The sequence below is a fragment of the Acomys russatus genome, chromosome 25, assembly GCF_903995435.1.
Source record: "Acomys russatus chromosome 25, mAcoRus1.1, whole genome shotgun sequence".
NCBI classification, from domain to species: Eukaryota; Metazoa; Chordata; class Mammalia; order Rodentia; family Muridae; genus Acomys; species Acomys russatus.
In genome coordinates, this window is record NC_067161.1 from 311244 (window position 1) to 333934 (window position 22691).

General features: G+C 43.4%; 1 protein-coding gene across 1 annotated transcript; it reads left to right on the forward strand.

The window, feature by feature from the left end:
- Positions 1-4785: 4785 nt before the first annotated feature.
- On the forward strand, positions 4786-22076 carry Cep20 (centrosomal protein 20). The gene is made up of 5 exons (XM_051167778.1): positions 4786-4870; positions 8279-8476; positions 10518-10602; positions 16538-16671; positions 21784-22076. The coding sequence occupies exons 1-5, from the start codon at positions 4843-4845 to the stop codon at positions 21861-21863; spliced, it is 525 nt and encodes a 174-aa protein (XP_051023735.1). The 5' UTR covers positions 4786-4842; the 3' UTR covers positions 21864-22076.
- Positions 22077-22691: the final 615 nt, after the last annotated feature.

Genomic DNA, 22691 nt, shown 5'->3' on the forward strand with positions numbered 1-22691 from the left:
AATCAGAAGAAACATTGTCTCGTGGCACCGCTTCCTAGCTCTCCATTACAGCAGTGCAGATGCTTGTTAAAAATGCCAGTCATGGCTCAGAAGGTAAAGGCACACAATCCTGAAGATCTGAGTTCGATCCCCGGAACTTATGTAAAGGTGAAAGGAGACAACTGACTTCACAAAGATGTCCTCTGATCTCCACATGTTCACCATGGCATAACAACGGTTCTCAAACTGTGGGTTGCAACCCTTTGGTCGCATAGCAAATATTTACATTATAATTCGTAACAGCATCAAAATTGCAGTTATGAGGTAACAACAAAAATAATTTTATGGTTGGGGGTCACTACAATATGAGGAACTGTATTAAGGGATTTCAGCATTAGGAATGTTGAGAACCACTGGCATACACATACACACACACACACACACACACACACACACACACACGCACACACACACCATGTGTATACATATAAATACAAATTTTTAAAAATGTAAATCAACTCAGGGAATGGAGGCAGAGTCAGAAGTTCAAGGTCTTCCTCAGCTACATAGTAAGTTTCAGACTGGCCTGATATCCTGAGATATAAGAAACCCCATGCCCACCCCATGTGTCAATGAGCCAAGTAACTCTATCCTGACAACTGACTCTTAGTCACTCAGTCCTCTTCCTCTGGAGCAATTTCTGTTTATGTTTTCCTATGCATTTTTTTTTTTCAGAAGAAGCCCATGTATATTCAGGCAAATACATACTTTATCTCCTGTTTTAAACCTGTGGCACCACCCAGGAGAGGTGAGAGGTGGTGCATATCTTTAATCCCAGCACTCACAGAGACAAAGGCAGGCATATTGCTGTGAGTTCGAGGCCACCCTGCTCTACAGAAAGAGTCCAGAAAAAACCTCGCCTCAAAAAAAAAAAAAACCTGTGGCACCTTTCACAATCCCTGTGCTTGCATTTTGGTGGCGATAACAAGTGTTTCGAGATCCTTCTTCTGTGAAGAAGATGCTTCCGATGTGGTTTACAGAAGTTCGCTAACCCAGTCCCTGATCTGATGATGTTAATGTATCTGCTATTTTTGTTTTGCTTCTTGAGACAGGCTCTCTCTATGCAGCCAGGACGGCCTAAAACTCATGATCCTCCCACCTCCAATTCTCGAGCACTAGGAGTATAGGTATGTATCACAACTTTAACGTTCAGTATTTAAAAAAAAAAAACTCAAGTGGATTGAGGTAAAGCTCACTCTTTTAAGTCTCAAGCTCAAGTGATTTTGGTAAACAAAGTTGATGGTTTAATTATACTAAAGACACAGAACAGTCTTATCAATCGCCCAGAATTCCCTAGAGTATTCTGAACAGCCAGCGATTGCTGATGGCTTCTGTGGCATGCCTTCCCTCAAATATCACACAGAAGGCAGCTGTTTGAACCTAGTTTTTTTCACTGTACATATGTGCTTGAGAGTCAGACATGTGACATGTCTCAAAATCTCAGCTGCTTTTCATCATCAATACCCCATGGAACACACCATGGCTATGTATCTATTCAGCAATTGTAAGCCATTGGGCTGTTTCCAAGTTGTTACTAAATATGCCATCATTGCACACAGGCTTTTGCGTGGATATGTTTTCAGTGGTCTTGGATAACCTCCTAGGATTGGGATTATAGTATCCGAAACACAAGTGACTTAATACACATTTGCAGAGCTGTGGTTCCAAAGCAACCCTACCATGCCACACACACAATGTCTTTGAAAGATTGCCAGTCTTTCTTCATTGACATTTATTCCTAGAGGGACGCATGTGCCCATGTCACAGAGTGCATGTGGAGGTAGAAGGACCAGCAGTTCTCTCTTCCTGCCATATGGGTTGGATCCAGGGTCCAAACTCAGGTTGTCAGGCTTGATGGCAAGCACCGTTACACACGGTGCCATCTCACCGGGCCCATCAATTGCTTTTATTTGAATCTGATTCTGTGCAATATCTTTTTAAATTAGCTGTTAATATACATTGGGAAATAGCAAGTAAGTTAAAGGGTGAGAAAATTTGTTTGACAAGATCAAACAACCTCTGATACCAATTGGTGATACCAATTTGCTTACCTATCAATTAGCATTGGCATTGCCTGCCTTCCACATCCTCACCAACAGTGTTCGATGGGAATGCATGTTTTATTTTTAATTCTTTTTTTTTTTTTTTTTTTTTTTTTGAGACAGGGTTTCTCTGTGTAGCCCTGGCTGTTCTGGACTTGTTTTGTAGACCAAGCTGGCCTTGAACTCACAGAGATCCACCTGCCACTGCCTCCCCAATTGCTGAGATACAGGCGTGCACCACCATGCCCAGCTAATTTTTTACTATTTAAACAACTAGGATCTTGTATACTATTGTTGTGTGACTTTCCTAAGATGTAAAAGAAATGTCTATTTATTCCAAATAGTGAAGAAGACAGGCCAAAGAAAGATTTTTCTTGAGCCTAGCTCCATGAGTAAATGAGTTTACTAGGATTCCTCACAAAAGTGTGGGCGATTTGCTGTAGCTGGAATAGGTATAACTGTTTATTTTGTTGCCATGGCTACAGTCCTCCATGAATCACCATAATGCTCTGCTTGATGATGGTGATAATCATGTCATGCCCACAGGAAGCAGCAACACTATGATTGCCCTGGGAGAGTCTGAGCTCCTGGTTCAAGCAATCCTCCTGTCAGCATACAGAGTAACTGGTACTACAGACATGCTACCAGAGCCAGCAACATCATGCTTTTTGGGAAAATTTTAGATGACTGCAGTGTGTCTGTTTTTGGAGGGCATAGTGACAGATGTCAATTAATGCACAGTGATTACAATGGGTCAGTCTCGTTCTGCTTTGCCACTGTGCCTCATCAGCATATTCAGTAGTGCTGTTCTCGCCTGTAAAATTTAATCCTAATTTCCTGAGCTGCTGACCAGAAATTCAGGAACTGTGGTTTCACAAAAACAGGAAAGTTGGACTGAATGAGACCTTTCTAAGGTTACAGATCTACCCAACATGGCTAAAAAAAAAAGTTAGACTAGTTTGGAATGAGATGAGATTCCTCTAGAGTTTTGATGTTTCCTCAACTGCTTTCTACCTTATAGATTGAGGCAAAGTTCCTCACTTGAACTCAGAGCTTGTTGATTTGCCTATTCTAGCGAGGCACCTTGTCCCAGGGCCCCTTTGTCTCTGCCTCCCAAGTGCAACTTTTACAGGGGTGCTGGGGATAAATCAGGCCTTCTGCCTTATGTAGCAAGCACTTTACTCACTGAGCCGTTCCTCTATGTGGATACTTAAGAAAGAAGTATTCCAGGATCCACGCATGGTAATGCTCATCGCAGCGCTTGGGAGGCTATAGAAAGAAGGGCTTATTCCAAGTCACCCTGTGTACTTTAGAAAAACTTAAAAAATAAAGCCAACCTTTGGAAGACATACATGTGTCTTCCTGAGGAACATTTAAAAACAAAGCCAAGCTGTACCAGTGTGGTGGCATTCAGTGGTAAAATCTCAGCACTCTGAGGCAGAAGACTGTTGTTAGTTCAATGCCAGCCTGGGCTACAGAGTGAATGCCCAGACAGACTGGACTACACGATGAGGCCAAAAAACAAGTTCTTTTTTAAAGTCTTTTTTTGTTTCTTTGTTTCTTTGTTTCTTTGTTTGTTTGTTTTTCGAGACAGGATTTCTCTGTGTTATCTTGGCATTCCTGGACTCACTTTGTAGACCAGGCTAGCCTCGAACTCACAGAGATCCTCCTGCCTCTGCCTCCGAATGCTGAGATTACAGGTGTGCGCCACCACACTGGGCTTTTTTCAAAAGTCTTACTTCCTATTTCTTACATTTCACTTCCTTGAAAATATGCTCACTGGCATGCACTATTGGGCTATCCAGAATTTTAAGGGCCCAGTTTTAGAATCTATGTTGATTGTTTCTTATTTTTAACAGTGCTTGGCCTCCCTGGAGAGCCAACTGCAGTCATACTGCCTCACACCGTTTTGAATATACTATTCCCATGTTTTGTTTTTTTTTTTTGTTTTGTTTTGTTTTGTTTTGTTTTTTCCCCATGGTTTTTTTTTTGTTTTGTTTTGTTTTGTTTTTTTGTTGTTTTTTTTTTTCTTGTAATGCTGCCTTTATCAGCTATTTCCACAAATAACTCGGGGACCCCAGATGTACGCTAGTGTAGATAGAGGGCAGGCTTTGAAGGGACTCGGCCTGGGTTTAGGTATCACCGCTATCATTTGCAGGTGATCTTAACGAAGGCTTGTTCACACTCTTGAAAACTCAAGTTTCCTCCTCTGTAAAACGGGCATCTTTGACCCGAGGCGCGTAAAAGCTATCTAGTGTTCACGTTAGAGTGACTCTTAAGGTGGTATTTCTCAGACTAGCAGCCTCCATCCACAAGCATCCTGGAAGCTGACAGAAAAACCTAGAGTTGGTCCTCGCCTTAGAAAGACCCAAGGATGGGTAAAATCAGTCTGTTCTAATAAGTCTTCCAGGTTTGACGCTGGATTTAGTCTGGGACTCGGGCTGCGCACTCAGGTTCTTCCACAAGTCCTTGCCAAGCTGAGGTAAAGTCTGCACCTGAACCTATCTATGGCCAGGGCTGCAGCAGCGCCCACAGCCCACCATCCGCAACTGATTCGGCTCTGGCTCCGCCCTCTTTCCCGCATCATCGCCCGCCTCACGCGCTCGCTGATTGGTGAACTCTCTTGGTGGCTAGCCAATCATCCGAGCGCAGACACAGACTCGGTCAAGGGTGCGCCTGGAGAGAACAGCGCTCCTATTGGTTGGAGACGCAGAGCAGCGCGTACACACGGCGGAGGCGTAACACCAGCGGGCGTTGAAAAATGGCGACTGTTACCGAGCTGAAAGCTGGTGAGTGCGTTGAGGGGACGCTCGCCTGTGGAAAGCGTCCGGCTTTCCGTCTATGATAGGGATGGGACGGAAGGAGAGAGCGCGGGACACCACCTCGGCCTTTTACGGGGTCGTTCTGGGAGAGAGGGGGCAGGCCCGGGGGGAGGGGGGTAGAGAGCGGCCTGTGCGCATGCGCTGTGTTAGGACCAGTCGGAGCTGGAGGAAGGGACTGGAATCTGCCATCACCTCAGAACGTCAGGGTGTTCAGGGATGATCATGACAAGACCACAGCCACGATTGATGACCGACACTCTCCTCAACGATTTGCGCGAGTCGCTCGTCCGGACAACAACCTATGGATAGGTCCTCTTTGTCTTTTGGGAGAAAACTGAGACAAGAGTTGTCCGTCTTGGCGGCATTTTTCAGATTTTTCGCAAGTTTTTTTTTCCAAAGTGGTTATGTGCAGGGCACATGCAAGAGGCCCTGGGTTCCATCCCCAGTACTACAAAATCAAAGAGTAGCCGTCAACAAACACGTGTATATTGCTAACTCTGAATAGTTAATGTTTGAGTCATAATTGTAGTGAAGGTTCAGTGTGTGATTCTATCTGTCAGTCATTTCGTAATTCATCCAAAAACTACTTGATTTCATGTAACAACCCTATGTCCATTTCATACATTAGGAAATTGAGGTGCTGAGAGGTGGGATATTTCACCCCTGATAATTTAACCAGAAATGTGGAAACCCCATAAGGTGCACTTGCACCAGGTTTAATCACCATGCCATTCAGCTTTCCAATAAATAAAACCAGTTCAGAGTTTGAAAGAATTCAGAGACGAAGCCAATGGTAGTGGAAATTTGGAGAGGACCAAGTAGAGTAGCTTGGAGACTGAGATGTAGTAACAACCACTGACTTGAGCGTGTATTGGAGACACTGCTGGTGACCATTCCAAAAAAAAGGCACGCCTAACTTCACATAAATCAATGGAGCTCTTCTTGGGGGTGGAGTGTATTGTTTAAACTTTTCATAGGATTTTAAGATAATTTTGTGGAAAGTAAGTCAGGTTAAGACAGATTCCTGAAGAGGTTTTTATGGTAAAATGATAGAGTCCAGAAAGTGACAACCCTGAAAATTAGGGGTAGTCCTGTAGATTTAGGGGCCTCTTTACATATGCTTTTCTGTATTCTTGGTTTCTTCATATGTTTTGTGTCCAAGAGAAACGTAATAAAAACTTGGTTCCTAATCTTATATTTTATCGACCTTTTACTTATTTAAAGCCCTCTTCCATCTCACCTAGATCTTCCTCTGAGAGGGAGCGTTCATTACCTCAGAGACGGCAACTGAGGCATGGATTAGGAGCCTGCCACCAAGTCAGGAAGGACGCGCTACACCCCCCAGCTCTAGCTTCAGCACTTTTCATTTTCTGCTAAGTGTGAGATTGTACTCTGTGTGCTTCAGGGTAGCTGGGACAGGATGCTTGCCAGTAGAAAAGAATCTCGCCCTCAACTTCCAAAGATGGAGCTAGCGAACAGGGGTTCTGTTATGATCCTGAGTATGATAAAGCTTTCCTTTTATGGACCTGTTACAACCGCAAAAACGTTGAAGGAATGCTTTAAAAATCAAGAAGAAGAAAGATGAAAAGTCTAAGAGTGTATATATTTAATCACATGGCCAAGGATTGCTGTTATTTACTAGAGCTTAGACACTGCTGTACATACATAAATAGATATACTGCCTTATGGATTTTAATTTGTGGCATATGGATGCTTTTGCCATTGTCAGAGCAAAGTGCACTGTTAAACTACAGTTTTTCATCAACAGTGTAAGGCACTATATTATAAACTTGTAACATGTAGTGAGCTCTTACTGTATTCTAGGCTTTATGTTGCTTGTCTAGAATTGTCATTTAGCCACAAAAGATGATTTGAAAAAGGAAGGTTCCAGATTACTGTTAAAGGATGGTGACACTTCAGCCCAAGTCCCTCATCTATACTAAGTCCTTATACTTTAAAGCAGTTATCTCAACCTCTGGTGTTTGTCACAGTGTACCTTTTCAAGACATAAGGTCACATTTGGCACACATACTCCTGACTCCTTAAGTTAGTAATGCTATAGTCCCTTATTAAAATCTCATTACGTTTCTTTTTTTTTTTAAGATTTATTTTTGTGTGTCTGTCCTGTCTCTGTGTGAGTATGTGTGTGTGTGTGCGCGCATGTGTATGTATGTGTGTACAAGAGTGCAGTTACCTGAGGAGGCCAGAAGAGGGCATCAGTTCCCCTTGGAGTTGTGAGCTGCCCATGTGGCTTCCAGGAAGCAAAGTGACGTTCAATATGCATTTTCTTTTTCTTCTTTCTTTCTTTCTTTCTTTCTTTCTTTCTTTCTTTCTTCCTTCCTTCCTTCCTTCCTTCCTTTTTTTCTTTTTTTAAACTAAGCCATCTCTCAGATCCCTCCTATTACAGTTCTAACTAGCCTGAAATGTCAAAATACTACTGTTGGCTAAAGATATAGCTTACATATTATATGTGAGGCCCTGAATTCAAACTCTGGAACATAGACATTGGGGATGATAGTATCCGCATGCCTTTAATCCCAGCACTCGGGAGGCAGAGGCAGGCGGATCACTGTGAGTTCAAAGCCAGCCTGGTCTACAAAGCAACTCCAGGACGGCCAAGGCTACACAGAGAAACCCTGTCTCAACACCCCCCCCCCAAAAGATAGTATATACCTATAAACCCAGCCCAGCCTACTTGTGAGATAGAGGCAGGAAGACCAGAAGTTCAGGGTCACACTCAGCCTACATAAGAAGCTTAAAGTTGGCATGGCCTACAGCCTAGGCATGAGGCAAAGCTGATCAGACTTCCCAGCTTCCCAACTACTGGGATTACAGAAATGTGCTACCATTTAGCTGGGTAGCACTTGGGAGGGAGAGGCAGGTGGATCTCTTGAGTTTGAGGCCAACCTGGTATACATAGTAAGTTCTAGGACAGCTGGAGCTACATCCTAAGACCCTGTCTCAAAGAAAAAAATCTGCATTATAACAATAGTGACATACTCTCTGTTTTGTGGAGGGTGGTTGTCTTCCATACTCATCTTTCTGGACTAAAGGCTATTAGTAGTGGCTGAATCCCCCATGGGAGATTGGGGTACGAGCCACCTGTAATTCTGTTCATCCTTTTTCCCATCAAACTAAAGATATAGCATGGATAAATTTGAGTTTGCACAAATATATTGAGAGTAGATCATTGTAATATGGGGAATTTAAGTTTTACAAATAAAGCTTATAATATTGATGTCATTGTTTAGCTTGTCTCTTTAAAGCAAGAACTATATTTGTGTCATTCTCCCTTTAAATATTATTGTTTTAGCACATACCTGAAATATCAACATATAGAGCGTAACAGGAGCATTTATACTTTATATTTAACAGTTTTAAAGGACACCTTGGAAAAAAAGGGTGTGTTAGGACATTTAAAAGCAAGGGTCCGTGCTGAAGTCTTCAATGCCCTGGATGATGATCGTGAACCCCGACCATCGTTATCTCATGAAAACCTTCTAATTAATGAATTAATTAGGGAGTATTTGGAATTCAACAAGTATAAGTATACAGCCTCTGTCCTCGTAGCAGGTAAGTGGCTATTCATCACTGGAGAAAAGATCTGCTTTACCCCTTTTTCTAATTCTTAGAAAGCATTCAGCCTGAATATATAATTTCATTACTATGTCATACAGGTGACTGAACACTTAGCATCCCATGGGCCCTTGTCATAGCATGAACAAGTTCTGGTGAGCTTTATCGTGTCGGGGAGGGTAGGAGCTAGGGCCTTCCCCTGCTGGTTCTCCGTGTGATATTAAGCATGCATGCTCATAAAGGATAATAATTCTGACATGTTGAAGGATCTCTAAAGATAGTATCACTGTTTCCCTCCATTTGTTATAGCTAGCAATATAATACCATCAACACTCCAAAGAGGGAGGAGGGATATTTGAAAATACCATCAGCTAGGTATCTTGGAATTGGGCTTCCCTAGGATGAAATAGTGACAGTGCTCAGTTTCATATAAAATATTTTGGTGTTTAGATTGATACGGTTGCTCATGCCTATAACACCAGAAAGTCAAGGGGCTAAGGCAGGAGGACACTGCTTCAAAATAAAAAATAGAAAAGAGCTATAGAGCTATAGCTGTAGCTCAGTGGTAGAATATTTGCCAAACTGTGAGGCTAGAGCCTAATTCCCAGCACTGGCAGGCGGGGGTGGGGGTGGGAGTGGTGGCAAACACGACTGATTCTGTTCATCAGATTTGCCTTTTGCAGATTGCCATATAAATGAAAGCCTATAGTCGATGTCTTTTGATGCTGTCTCACTTCACCTAGTAAAATGCCCTGGAGGGCCAGGTGTTGGTGGCGCACACATGTAATTCCAGCACTCTGGGAGGCAGAGGCAGGCAGATCTCTGAGTTCAAGGCCAGCATGGTCTACAAAGTGAGTCCAGGACAGCCAAGGCTACACAGAGAAACCCTGTCTCAAAAAACCAAACCAAACAAACAGCACTAGATGTTAAGTCATGTTGACTTTGTCCTATGAATAGAGAAATGATGTGGCTGTGCCATTTTATCTGCTCTCAGAGACATTTTGGTTGTTTATAGTTCTTGGTAGCAATGAATCAAATCCTCAAAAACATTTACATGAAAGTTTCTTGTGAACATCATTTTATTTTTGTAGATAAATAGCTAAAGATGGAATTGCCATATTGTCTGGGAGGCTAATACTTCCCTTCAGGTAATAACTGCCACTGCTTTCAGGTGGCTCTAGCATTTCACCTTCTCACTCGGGAGGTGGTAGCTCACATGTATACCCTCAGCACTCAGGAAGCAAAGGCAGAATCACTGCAAGTTGAAGGCCACATAGTGAATTCCAGGTTAGTCTGGGCTAGAGTGAGACTCAATCTAAAAATACAATAATCAATTTTAATTTTAGAATTAATATCCCTGGGATTTTTCCCCCCAATACAGGGTTTCTCTGTATAGCCTTAGCTGTCCTGAAACTCACTCTGTAGGCCAGGCTGGCCACAAACTCATAGAGATCCACCTCCCTCTGCCTCCCAAGTGCTGGGATTAAAGGCGTGTGCCACCGTGGCACAGCTAAAATAACTTTTTTTCCCCCAATGTATGAGTGCTTTGTCTGCATGTTAGAAGAGGGCATCAGATCCCCTTACAAGTGTTCAGGAGCCGTCATGTGGTTGCTGGGAATTGAACTCGGGACCTCAGGAATAGCAGCCAGTGCTCTTACTTAACCTCTGAGCCATCTCACCAGCCATAAATGGTTATATTTTTTAAATGAGTTGTTTAGTATTATCATGTATTTAATATATAAGCAACTCAGAAAACATACTCAAGTCCAACATTGTACTTTTAGATGCAGAAACCATATTGCCAGTCACAAATTGGGGTATTAGAGAGCAGGTATGTGTTAGGCTGTAATTAAGGTCAACGTTTAGTTGCATGGGTACATGTTTACATCATGCAGTTGGAGCTGTCTTGGTATGTGCTGTCAGCATTCTCCAAAATCTGAGAAACGTGTGTTCCTGGGAGGTATTGTTATTAACAAAATTGAATTTGCCTTTTAGATTAATAGACCATTCAGTGTTTTCCTGAATTTTGTCCCGGCAGAATCTGGTCAACCTGTGGTTCCACTGGACAGACAGTTTCTCATCCGTGAACTAAATGCCTTTGAAGAATCAAAGGATAACTCAATGTAAGAAATTTCTAAAAAGAAGTTGCAGATGTTGTATCCAGATCCTAATTACATAGTGCTGGCTGTGGTTCATTTTAATCCAACAGGAACTTATTCAGGTTTACTACATGTTACCACTGCATGAGGTCCAAGAAGTGTAACCGCGAATAAATCACCTGAGGTCTTTGCTGTATCTGAACTTGATATGACTTCAGAGGACTGAACACTTAGCTAACCACCCTGCTTTCCTCCCTCCCTCCTTTTCCCTTCTTCCTTCCCTCCCTTCTTCTCTTTCTCCCTCCCTCCCTCCTTCCCTTTTTTCCTTCCTATAAGGGTCTTCCCCCAATTTGTTTCTTTCAGTGGTGGTACTTGGTACCCTCTACACTGAACAGTACCTGTGCCCCGATACCCTGAGCAGTCCCCCTGGCCCACCCTTCTTCTTCTTTCTTTTTAAAACAGTTTTTCAAGACAGGGTTTCTCTGTGTAGCCCTGTAGGCTGGCCTTGACCTCAGAGAGACCCACTTGTCTCTACCTCTAACGTGCTGCAATTAAAGATGAATGCCACCACCGCATAGGTTTTTGAAACTGAAAATATTTTGTTTCTGTGTATGGGTGTTTTGTCTGCATGCATGTCTGTTCTGCATACATGACAGATTCCCTCAGAGGCCTTGGAGCTGGAATTACAGGTAGTCGTAGGCCACCATGAAAGTGTGGGTATTGAAGCTGGTCTCCCAGAATAGCCAGCGCTCTTAGCCGCTAAGCCAGTTCTCCAGCTCCCCTCCCCCCCCTCCACCCCCACTTCTTTCTAAGGATGACTCTTGTCTTCTTGATCTTTTTCCTCTGTGTGGCCTTGGCTGTCCTGGACTCATTTTGTAGACAGGCTGGCCTCAAACTCACAGTGATCCACCTACCTCTGCCTCCAAGTGCTGGAGTTAAAGGTTGCACTATGACCACCTGTTTCCTTTTTTCTTCTTCTCCTCCTCCTGGTCTTTGAGTTTTGTTTTTGTTTTTTGTTTTGTTTTAGTTTGGTTTTTTGTTTGTTTGTTTGTTTGTTTTAACTCTTCTCATCACTTTCTTCACTACACTGTAGGAATAAACTCAGATCTCTTCCCTAAAATGAAAAAAAAAAGCCTCCAGGTAGCCTCCTCTCATCCCACTACTGCTTTATACTCTTTGCTGCCAGACCTGTTGCATCTGGCCTCAGCCTCATGGTAAGCATCCCCTCTCCTCGGCTGTCTGCATTTTACGTGCTCCTTCTCTTCATTTAAACTGATCATTTCTTAGTTCTTTCCCTGTGTTTAATGCCTCTTACGTTTTTCCATAGAGTCCTTAACTGGCAAATGAATTAATTAGCTTGTACCTAGTGCTTGAGTGCACAGCTTAAGCAACTTTTCCTAGCTGAAAACTTTTGAAGACTAAGGCTTCCTTTCTAAAAGTTTGTTGAATTTTTTTCATTTGTTTTTAGGGTATAATTATGTTTGCTTTATTTTAAACTGTTTTATATATGTATATGCCATTTAACTAACTCTCCCTCTGTGCTGTCCTGTCCCTAGTAGCAAGTATGTGTCTGTCTGAATTTTTGCAGCATGTTGTAAGCATGACTTGTTTATCCACACTGCTTCCTGTCTTGTGTTGCTTGTGGTTCTTCACTGTCGTAAGAGTTCCCCAGTGGCCGTCTTGCTTACTTCATTAACTCCTTTAAGTCATGGGTACTCTATAGGTTCTGTCTTCTACTTTCATTTTTATTTTTTCCACACACCACCCGCCATACTCTGAAATCTCTAGGGAGGTGTGTATGGGGCAAATGTGCTCAGACCACTTTCCTGAGTTGGGGCCCATGTGTCTGCTGGCATCTCAAACGCAGTGTGTCCAAAATACAAGCGTGTTCTTTTTGCCTGCTTATGCCTTCCTCATAGGCTTTTCTTTTAACTACTGAGGTTTTAAAGGCGGAGTCCATAGGCTGTTTAAAGGCAGGTTTCTCTCTGCCAGTCCTTCACCAGTGTTGCCTGTTCTGCCTCAGGTTACCTGTCCATTCTTACTGCCCTACGCCATGCTCTTTACATTGTTTAGGAGCCACCTGACTAGCTTTTCTCCAGTCAGTCTTTTTTTTCACACTCGTTTTATCCTGCCCTCTGTCTTTTTAAGGCAGCTGCTGCATTGTTTAAAACATTTAACAAGTGTCCATGGCATACATGAGCAAGTCGCAGTCCTCAGTGTTGCTTCTGGCTCAGTGGCTCTCCCAGCTCAGTGGCTCTCCCAGCTCAGTGGCTCTCCCACCTCAGTGGCACACAATTTGAGTTGTAGCTTCGAGGTTCTTTGCCTTTGCATGAGCTGTTTCCTCTCCTGGAAGCCTGAGACCTCTCTTGAACTTCTGTGGCTTCACCTTTCATCTTCTTGGCCCTGTTTGGATGTTCCCACAGGAGTTGGGAGGGAGAAAGCCATCCATAGGTTCGTGGCTATGAACAGTTTGTGCTCACTGCATTGAATTTCAGTTGCCAAGAAAACTGATTATCTCTATAAAAAAATCAAGGAGACTTGGAGAAGGAGAAAAAATATTTCTTAGTTCCATAGTTTCATGTTTTCTTTATATTTTGTGTTTGTGATGATATGCCATGACTATGGGAGGTTTTAAGAGCAATCTTAAACATTATAAAGGTGTATAATGGCTATTATGCTACGTTTCAAATAAATAAAATGATTCAACTAAATGCAGGGCGCACCAGTGGACTGTTACAGTAGCGCTGTATATACACAGTCGTGTCTGCTTCAATTGCACCTGTGAAGGTGTCTATTGGAGGCTGTCTCTCTGTGTCCTTTCCTTCCTGTGCAGAACCACACCTTCCCCTTTGTGTTCTCGTGTTGTGGATTATCTATTTCTGTATCAATGACGTGTTTCTAGCAGTTTACTATTTTGCCAAAACCTATCTGACACCTGCTACGATGTGGACACTGCTGTAGACACTGGGGATGTGGCAGCCCACTGTTGTGTAGTGCTCCCACAGAGAGATTTGGGAATGCGTATTCTATGAGATGTTCACGAAAGGCCAGTGAGCCACATTCCCTCATGATGTACACGAGCAGAGCACGTTCTCCAAGAAATTTTGCCACAGAAAGATCCTTTAAGGGGAGTTGCCACCGCTCTTCAGAGCTAGTGGGCAGGGGTACAGTGGTCACTGTATTTGAGCAAGGCAGTGGGTAATGGAAAAACATTCGGACAGTTTTTGAAATGTGTGAAAAGAGTCTTAGTCAATGTTCTGTTGCTGTGAAGCGACATCACGACCACAATAACTCTTATCGTTGGAGATGGCACACAGTTTCAGAGGTTTAGTTCATTTTCTTCATGGTGGGAAGCATGGCAGCACACAGGCAGGCTGAGAGTTGTACATCTGGAACCACAGGCAGCAGGAAGAGAGAAGACACTGGGACTGGCTTGGGCTTTTGAAACCCCAAAGTCCACCCCCAGTGACAGACTTTTTCCACCAAGGCCACACCTACTCCAACAAGACCACACCTCCTAATCCCTCAAGGAGCACCACTCCCTAATGACCAAGCATCCGAGTATAATGGCCATTCCTATGCAAACTATCACAGTAGCTAAGGGTGAGCAGTTAGGTATGGGGTCTTTCAAGCAGAAGGCAGTAGTTTGCATTTGGCAGGTGTTGGGACTGAGTACTGTTAGATTTTTCTGGGCCCTTTGGTAGCTTCTGAGATAATTGCTGAAGATGAGTAAATTGAAAAAGGAAACTGGTGACCAGTTTTATTTCCAGAAAGTGAGGGAGCTTCTGCAGTTCTTCAAGAAATGTGTGTGTAAGGACGGGGGATGGTTGTGCACACCTTGGAAATCAAACTTTGTACATGCTAGGTGAGTGCTTGCCCACTGAGCAACACCCCTAGCTATAATATTTTTTTTAAAACAGGGCCTTTTAAATTTTTATTTGGAAATAAACTTTGCCGCCCATGAAATTGCAGGTTAAATGTGCAATTTATGTACTATCTAAAGCAGTTGAAGATATCTTACACTTAAAATTTTTCTAAATCTGAGTACTCTTGCCTGTCCTAGACTTGCTTTGTAGACCAGGCTGGCCTCGAACTCACAGACATCCACCTGCCTCTGCCTCCTGAGTGCTGCTATTAAAGGCATGTACTGCCCCACCCAGTGCTTTTAGCAGTCTTAAAACAAGCTGGCTGAAAGGGACAGAGGCATGGAGTCAGTCTTGACAGAGTTTCCTAAAGGCATCTCACTCTGAACCTGCACTGCTCTCCCTTGGCCTGGAGAAGCTGTTGTAACACACAGTAGTCATGTGCTCCTGTCCCACACTTCACTCCAGAACTCATTGTGTGAGGGCTGTTGGAAGTGGCTTCACCTGAATGTAGCTCCAGATACCTTATGAGGTTTCAGGCTTCTGGAAGTTCAACTGCGGCCACGGGATGTGCTTCAGACTGCCTCAGCTCTTCACAGATGTCCCTGTCTATGGGAGTGTTAGAATATCCTTAGGCTGAGTCTCCCACATGAGTGATCCAGGAAAGCAAGTAATTGCCCCTTACCATCTTGTCGTGTTGGTAGAAGTAAGTGAGGCTCAGTTAAGTATAAGGCATGTTTAGACTACTTTGATAGGAGTATCATACTTTGAACCATGATGCCAGCTGGGCAGGAGAGGGATATCTCAAAAGTAACTGCATTTACTTGTATTTTCAGGGGGGGTGATTGGAAGCAAAGGGAGAAGAACACTTCTGGGCTGTCAGTAGAGCAGCCTTCAGTGTCAAGGAACTAACAGGACTCTGGATAACATATTTTAAGAAAAAGCATATAAAAGATGGTTATGAATGTAAATGTTGTTTCCCCCTGAGAGACTCTAGCACATTACTATACCCTGGTTTTCTCATTCATCAATTGACAGTAGTAGAGTGATGGGTAACGGGAAACTACAAAGCAGCCTTTTAGATATTAGTTACTACCCAGCTCTTCCTGTAACCAAAATTCATATGCCATTTACTGTGTGCTAGGGGCACAGCATACCAAACATGTGACCTAGGGATTGCTTACACCCTTACTGGAAGAGAAACAATTGTGAGCTTTAGGAAACTAAGATCTCCCAAGGTCTGCAGATGGCGTTGGCAAAGCAGGATCTGAAGGCAAACCACATAACCTTGGACATAACCAGTCTTGGGTCCTAGGAAGATTTTAGGCAGGGCTTGAAGTTGACAAACTGAATTTCAGGTGCATTGATTGGAATTTCATTTAGTTTAGATGATTTTATTTTGTTTTTATTTATTATAATTTATTCAGATTATAGCCGGATTGTTACCACCTCGCTTGTATCTTCCTGTTCCCACCCTCCCCTAGACCTTTGACAGAAGGGGACTTCCTCCCCCATCATGTGACCACAGCCTATCAGGTCTCATCTGGATAGCCTGCTTCCCCTTCCTCTATTTGCCCGCCGGGCCTCTGACATGATCTGGTGCTCCTGAGTTTAGATGATTTTAATGGTGTTACTGTGTTTTCTGAGAAGTTAAAATTTCTTGCTGGAGTTAATTGGTACTTTTCTGGTTTTTTTACTTTTTTCTGTCTGTAAATCCACATTTCTTCTTTTTTAATGATTTATTTATTTTTATGTGCATTGTTTTTTGTTTGTTTGTTTGCCTACATGTATGTCTGTGTGAGAGTGTTAGATCCCCTGGAACTGTAAGCTGCCATGTGGTGCTGGGAATTGAACCTGGGTCTTCTGGAAGAGCTGCCAGTGCTGTTAACCACTGAGCCATTTCTACAGCCCTGCTAATTGGTACTTTTAAATTGAGAGTGAACATTTGTCACTTGGATAGCAGTCCTATATCTTTTGTGATCTAGAGAGTTAGGTGGCTGTTTCCGTGTCAAGAGTTTACCTTTAAAGTGAATTTTTAAGCTTTTCTTACTTTCGGGAAGTGAATTGATTTTGGTTTTGTCTTCTTCCTGAAACAGTCCTCTGTTGTATGGAATTCTAACCCATTTCCTGCGTGGTCCTCCAGATGGCATTCAGAACGTGCTTCTGACAGAGTCAACACTCCAACCTCCAAACAAGCATCTCAGCTGGAAGCCAAGCAGAAGGCCAACGGGTAAGAATTTCCAAATTCTTCCTTTGGCTTCATTGAGTTTGATCTTCTCTGGAGCTTGTCTAGTCCAATGTTAGCCTGTGTTACTTAACATCCAGAAAACCAGTGCTTTGGGCAAAGAAAATCTTGACTGGGCAAAGTGCTTAGATATCATTTCAAAGCCAAGATCTTGAAGAAACCCTGATTTTCAGATCTGTGTGGGGGTTTTTTGGGGGGAACAGCCTGGCTTATCACACAGTATCGTTTTCTTTGAAATCAAGACGTCCCCCCCCCCACATACACACCTTTCCCATACTGAAAAATACAAGGCAAGATTACTACTGTACAGAGAAGCCGTGTCTATGTGTGCCTTTACATTTTTAGGACACTTTCTGTGGTAGATGACAGTTCCTACAGACAACAAATTCTTTTTCAGAATGCTTTTGGCACGGGCTCTCACTCTCATTCCTCAGGCTCCTGATATCAGGGTTCGATGCATGAGCAGCCATGCCCTGCTCAGGATGTTCACTTTAAAATGAGCTTTCATGGTGTGTATCCCTTGGACTAGTGTTTTGATATAAGTGAGTATATACTGTTTGTCTCTTTTTGCTTCTGGGTGAACTCACTCATTATGATCATTTCTAGATCAATCCATTTGTCCACAAATTTCGGGAATTCCTTGTTTTTAATAGCTGAGTAGTATTCCATCGTGTAAATGTACCACAGTTTCTTAGTCCATTCTTCTACTGAGGGACACTTAGGCTGTTTCCATGTTCTGGCTATTATGTATAAAGCAGCTATGAACATGGTTGAGCATATGTCCCTGTTGTGTGGTAGGGCATTTTCTTACCAAGAAAGTGGGTCAGAGGAGAGGACATCCTATTGAGACTTTAAGCGAGAGTAGCATGGAAGAATGGGGAAATAGTAGGACCCACAGGGTCCTGGAAACCTACAAGAAGAACTTTATGACAGGCAGATCTGGATCCTGGGGTCCTCCTCAAACTAAGGCACCAGCCAAGGAGAATATAGGCAGTAAGCTTCGAACCCCTACCAGGACCTAGCCGACGAACAAGATATTCTCCACCGTTGAGTGGAGAGTGAGATCTGACTCTCACACGAACTCTGGTGCCCCTTTTCTGACCACGTCCCCTGGATGGGGAAACCTGGTGGCACTCAGAGGAAGGATAACAAGTTACCAAGAAGAGACTAGATATTCTAAGAGCATATATAGGGGGAGGAAGTCTCCCTCAATCACAGACATAGGGGAGGGGAGAAGGGGAGAAATGGGAGGAAACAGGGGAAGGGCTAACAATCGAGATGTAATATGAATAAATTAATAAAAAATAAATAAAATGAGCTTTCAGAGCAAAGTGTGGTGGCTCAGGCTTGTAATACAGGCAGTGAAGACTGAGGCAGGAGGATCTGCAGTTTAAGGACAGCCTGGGTTACATAGTGAGGCCCTATTTCCAAAAGTAAAACAAGGCTGAAGTAAGTAAATAAAATAGAAATAATAAAGGTGAAACGAACTTTTGGCTAATTTTATCATGTTGGTAGCAGTTTCTGAGTTTGGTTGTTCGAACCTTTTGGAAGCTGGGTATTTCCCATGTAGGAGAAGAGTGGTTACAGGAAGAGTTCAGGCAGCTGATGTGGGATTTGAAGTAAATTCTTAGGAAATGCCCAGGATGCAACTTGCTCTGTGAAGGTTTTCTAAGCTGCCATGACCAGTGCTGCCCCTTTTGAGTGACTTGCTGCCTCTTGGCTTCTGAAAATGACATACTTGTGAGTCAGGGTAAGCCCTAAGGTTATTTAAGCCTTGACTGATTCTATTTCTATCTGTTGGGATGCTGAGCTGACTGGGTTGGACAGTCATTTTTACTAACTTCCTAGAGAGCCAAGACTGAGAGAATAGCGACTCAGGACACGCCAAGGTTCAACACAGGCCTCCATTCAGACACAGCCAGAGTGCGAGTACAGGATCTTCCCAAGTTCATGCCAGAAATCACTAAGGCTCTGACAGTAACCCACTAACCATGCCTTGACATGTAGAAACCTGTGAAAGGGAAATGTACAGTTCCCTTTAACCTTCTCTACCCTGCCCATCCTACCTCCTCAGATCCCGTCTCTTCCATGGAAGGTGTTCCTGTTGGCCTTCTGTTAGTCATTCGGGACTAATTCTGTGGTTTAAGAATCCACATGTATGTTATGGAGCAGTAGGTCTGGGTCTCTGTGGTATGGGATTGTCACAGCTGTTTTCCCTGATGAACTGAGGCTAAGGTGTTGGCTTTATGATTCTGTAAGGTTTTATCTTTCTCTGTACATACCAGTACCTCTGCTGTGGAGGTGCCTAAAGCAGAATTGCTGGTTCACAGACAGCATGGCATATTTGTGCGTATACTTAATATTATTTAGTCCCCTAGAGAGGCTTTTCTAGCTTGCACGGTTAAGAATGAGTGTGTCCCCTTGACACATTAACACTCACTAACACAACAACCACAGGGCACTTAGTTCAGGGTTATGAAGAAGCAGAATGTTTTGAGAAGTGACTTTCCTGGCTTGTAACTGTGTTAGAAGCTCCTTAATGCTAGTGGTAATGGCAGTAGGAAGTTGACAATGAAGAAGTTTTGCTGAGGTGGAAGTCGGAGCTAGTTCTGATCACCTTCCACTATAGGGAGGGAGGGTGAGAAGGAAGGCAGGCTGGGGAGAACCGCCCTTAGATGCTCAGTGCTGTGGAGCACCTGCTCTGCAGAAAGCTCCAGAGAACGCTCACAAATGAGGGTGGCTGCAGAGCTAAGGAACAGAGACACGATTGTGCAATTATTTTCTCTTTTTTATCTTTGTTTAAGTTTGTTTGTTTGTTTGTTTGTTTGTTTGTTTGTTTGTTTGAGACAGGGGTTCTCTGTGTAGCCCTGGCTGTCCTGGAACTAGCTTTGTTGACAAGGATAGTCTTGAACTCAGAGATACGCCTGGCTCTGTCTCCTGAGTGTTGGGATTCCTTAATCCCATGCCTGCTTGCAAGTTATTTTCTTGATAACCACATTTTTTTCTTGACACACAGTGACCTCTGTGTGCAGCGCCTCAGCCGTAAGTCGTCATTCATAACATGGTTGCTCTCTGACGGCAGAAGGCACATGGCTCATCTAGTTGGAGTGGAAGTGGAATTTGCTGGAGACGGTCACAGAGGCGCCCACCTTCAGCCAGCAGCCTGCCGCGTAGTCCTGCACTGCGTGGATGTGATCTTTGAGGCAGAGTAGACTTTGTTGTTCTAAATAAAAGCTGAGATTTTTGCCGGGTGTGGTGGCACACACCTTTAATCCCAGCAGAGGCAGGCGGATCACTGTGAGTTCAAGGCCAGCCTGGTCTACAAAGTGAGTCCAGGACAACAACAACAACAACAAAAAGAAACCCAAAAAACAAAAGTTGAGATTTTTTTTTCCCCAGACAGGGTTTCTCTGTGTAGCCGTGGCTGTCCTAGACTCGCTTTGTAGACCAGGCTGGCCTTGAACTCACAGTGATCTGCCTGCCTCTATCTTCCGAGTGCTGGGATTAAAGGTGTGCTTCAGGCCAGGCGTGGTGGCGCACGCCTTTAATCCCAGCACTTGGGAGGCAGAGGCAGGTGGATCGCTGGAGTTCGAGGCCAGCCTGGTCTACAAAGTGAGTCCAGGAATGGCCAAGGCTACACAGAGAAACCCTTGTCTCGAAGAAACCAAAAAAAAAAAAAAAAAGGTGTGCTTCAAAGTACAGAAATAGCACAGTTTGGGCCAGCAAGGAGGCACTTGCCAAACCCAACAACCTGACAGCCTCCGGACCCCACAGAAAAAAATTTAATTTTAAAAGCCTCTTTATTTCTTAATTTAAAAATTTAAATTTAATTTTGTCTATGTTTGTCTGATTTGGAATTATAAGCATGTACCTGCCACCCACCTGACTCAGACATCTTTTATTTTTTCAATGTTTTGATGAAGTTTTATATTTATTTTTGTATGTGGGTATTTGCCTGCATGCATGTCTGTGTACCACATGTGTGCTGGGTGCCCAAGAAAGCCAGAAGATGACATCAGATTTCCTGGAACTAGACTTATAGGCCGTTGTGAGCTGCCATGTGCATGGTGAGAACTGAACTGGGTCCTCTAGAAGAGGTGTGGGATGTATGTGCCTGTAACCCAGCACTGGTGGAGCAGAGACAGCAGATCTCAGTGTGGATCACAGTGGCCTTGAGTTTGGCATTTCTTCGTCAGCCTCCCAGGTGCTGGGATTACAGGTGTGTCTCCCCATGCCCAGCTTATCTTTGGATTTTATTTTATTTAGTTGTTATTTTTATTATGCTTATATGTATACTTGTGGATGCATGGACCACAGTGCACATGTGGAAGTGAGAGGACTGTGGTGTAAGTTTCAGGGATCAAAGCTGGGGATCAAACTTTGTGGCAAGCATCTTTACCCGCTGAGCCATCTTGCAGGCTTTAAAAACACTTTCCACAATTTGCTGGATGTTGTTACAATTTTGGAAAATATAAACTATACCCCCCTTTTTTGGTGCTCCACATGAGGGCTCAGCTAGTGGGACGTCATAGTAGTTTTATTGTTTTTAGTGGTTCTACAATGCTGATTGCACACTTGTTTCCTCCTGAGTTAATTCCTCATATCTGAGAGAGTGCCTCACGGAGCTCCACACTCTACTCCACTCAGAGGGAAAAAAAAAAAAAGAAAGAAAATCAAGCAGGGCGTGTGGGGGAAGCCTATGACATTGGCACTCAAGCTGAAGCAGACCCTGTTGTCACCCTACCCCCCAAATGAAGAAACACTTGAGTTACTACAGTTAGTCCTTAAAAGTAAACACTTAACAATTTCTTCAATGATGTTTAAGAAACAAGAACTCACAAAGTAGAGCCAACAGGATAGCTCAGCAGCTTTGCTGCCAAGCTTAATATCCCAAGTTCAGTCCCTGGGACACACATGGTTGAAGGACAGACCCCATTCCCTTAAGTTGCTGCATGCTTGCTACCCCTCACCCTCACAAGTCAATACATGTTATAAAAAACCTCATAAAATATTAAGGCCCTATAATTTAACAGGTGTGCTTGCTTATTGGCCTGTTTTGTTTTAGAGTGAGTATTAACACCTGTATATTTTCTCTAGATGACCACCTAAGGAAGGACATGGGGCCAAGCACCACGACTGAAGAGCGTCATGCTGCTGCACAGGCAGTCAGTAGATGACGTGACCACCAGGCTCTCTGACCTCCGCTGTGTGTGGAGGAACTGCTGTCCCAGTGCCATCAATTGGACACCACATTGTAAACATTTGAGCTGCTTATGTTTTACTGCATCGGTGAGAAGCTAATATGTCATCTAGCTTGCTGGACGCCTCTGGGGGGAAATGTATTGTTTTCAGGATGTATTAGCTTGTGAAAACTGAAAGGGACTTTTAGTATTTGTACTTCTGTACTTTTTTTTTTTTTTAAGGCCAGCTCTAAGGGCTGTGGATGTGCCTCAGGTAAAGCACTTGTCTCTCATGTGTCCTGGGTTCAGTCCTAGCACTGAACGAAAGAAAACACAAGCTTCAGCTAGAGTTATATGAACCTGTGGGAACAGTCATTTGTGTTTTGAAAAAATATTTAAAGGTATATTAAAATCAGAACTTATTTCTATAAAGTTTGATTTCTTTAAAGAAAAAATACCTAAATTGTTGTCTGCCCTGGCTATTTTTTTGTCAACTTTACACAAGCTGTAGTCATTTGTGAAAAGGGACTCTCAGTTGAAAAAAAAATCCCTCCATTAGATTGGCTTATGAGCCAGCCTGTTGTACATTTTCTTAATTAATGGTTGGTGTGGGAGGGTCTGGCCCATTGTGGCTGCTGTCACCCTTGGGCAGGTGGTCCAGCGTTCAGTAAGAAAGCAGGCTGAGCAAGCCATGGGGAACAGGTCAGTAAGTAGCGCTCCTCAGTGGCCTCTGCGTTAGCTCCTACCCTGATATCTCTCAGTGATGGACTGTGAACTGGAACTACCAGCTGAAATAAACCCTCTCCTTCCTTCCCAAGTTGCTTA

Excerpts from the sequence above, each read along its gene's own strand:
- Cep20 (XM_051167778.1), top strand. The coding sequence starts at position 4,843 with ATGGCGACTGTTACCGAGCTGAAAGCTG. Across the intron at positions 4,871-8,278 it reads TGTTACCGAGCTGAAAGCTG|TTTTAAAGGACACCTTGGAA; the intron begins GTGAGTGCGTTG and ends TATATTTAACAG. Across the intron at positions 10,603-16,537 it reads GAATCAAAGGATAACTCAAT|TCCTCTGTTGTATGGAATTC; the intron begins GTAAGAAATTTC and ends TTCCTGAAACAG.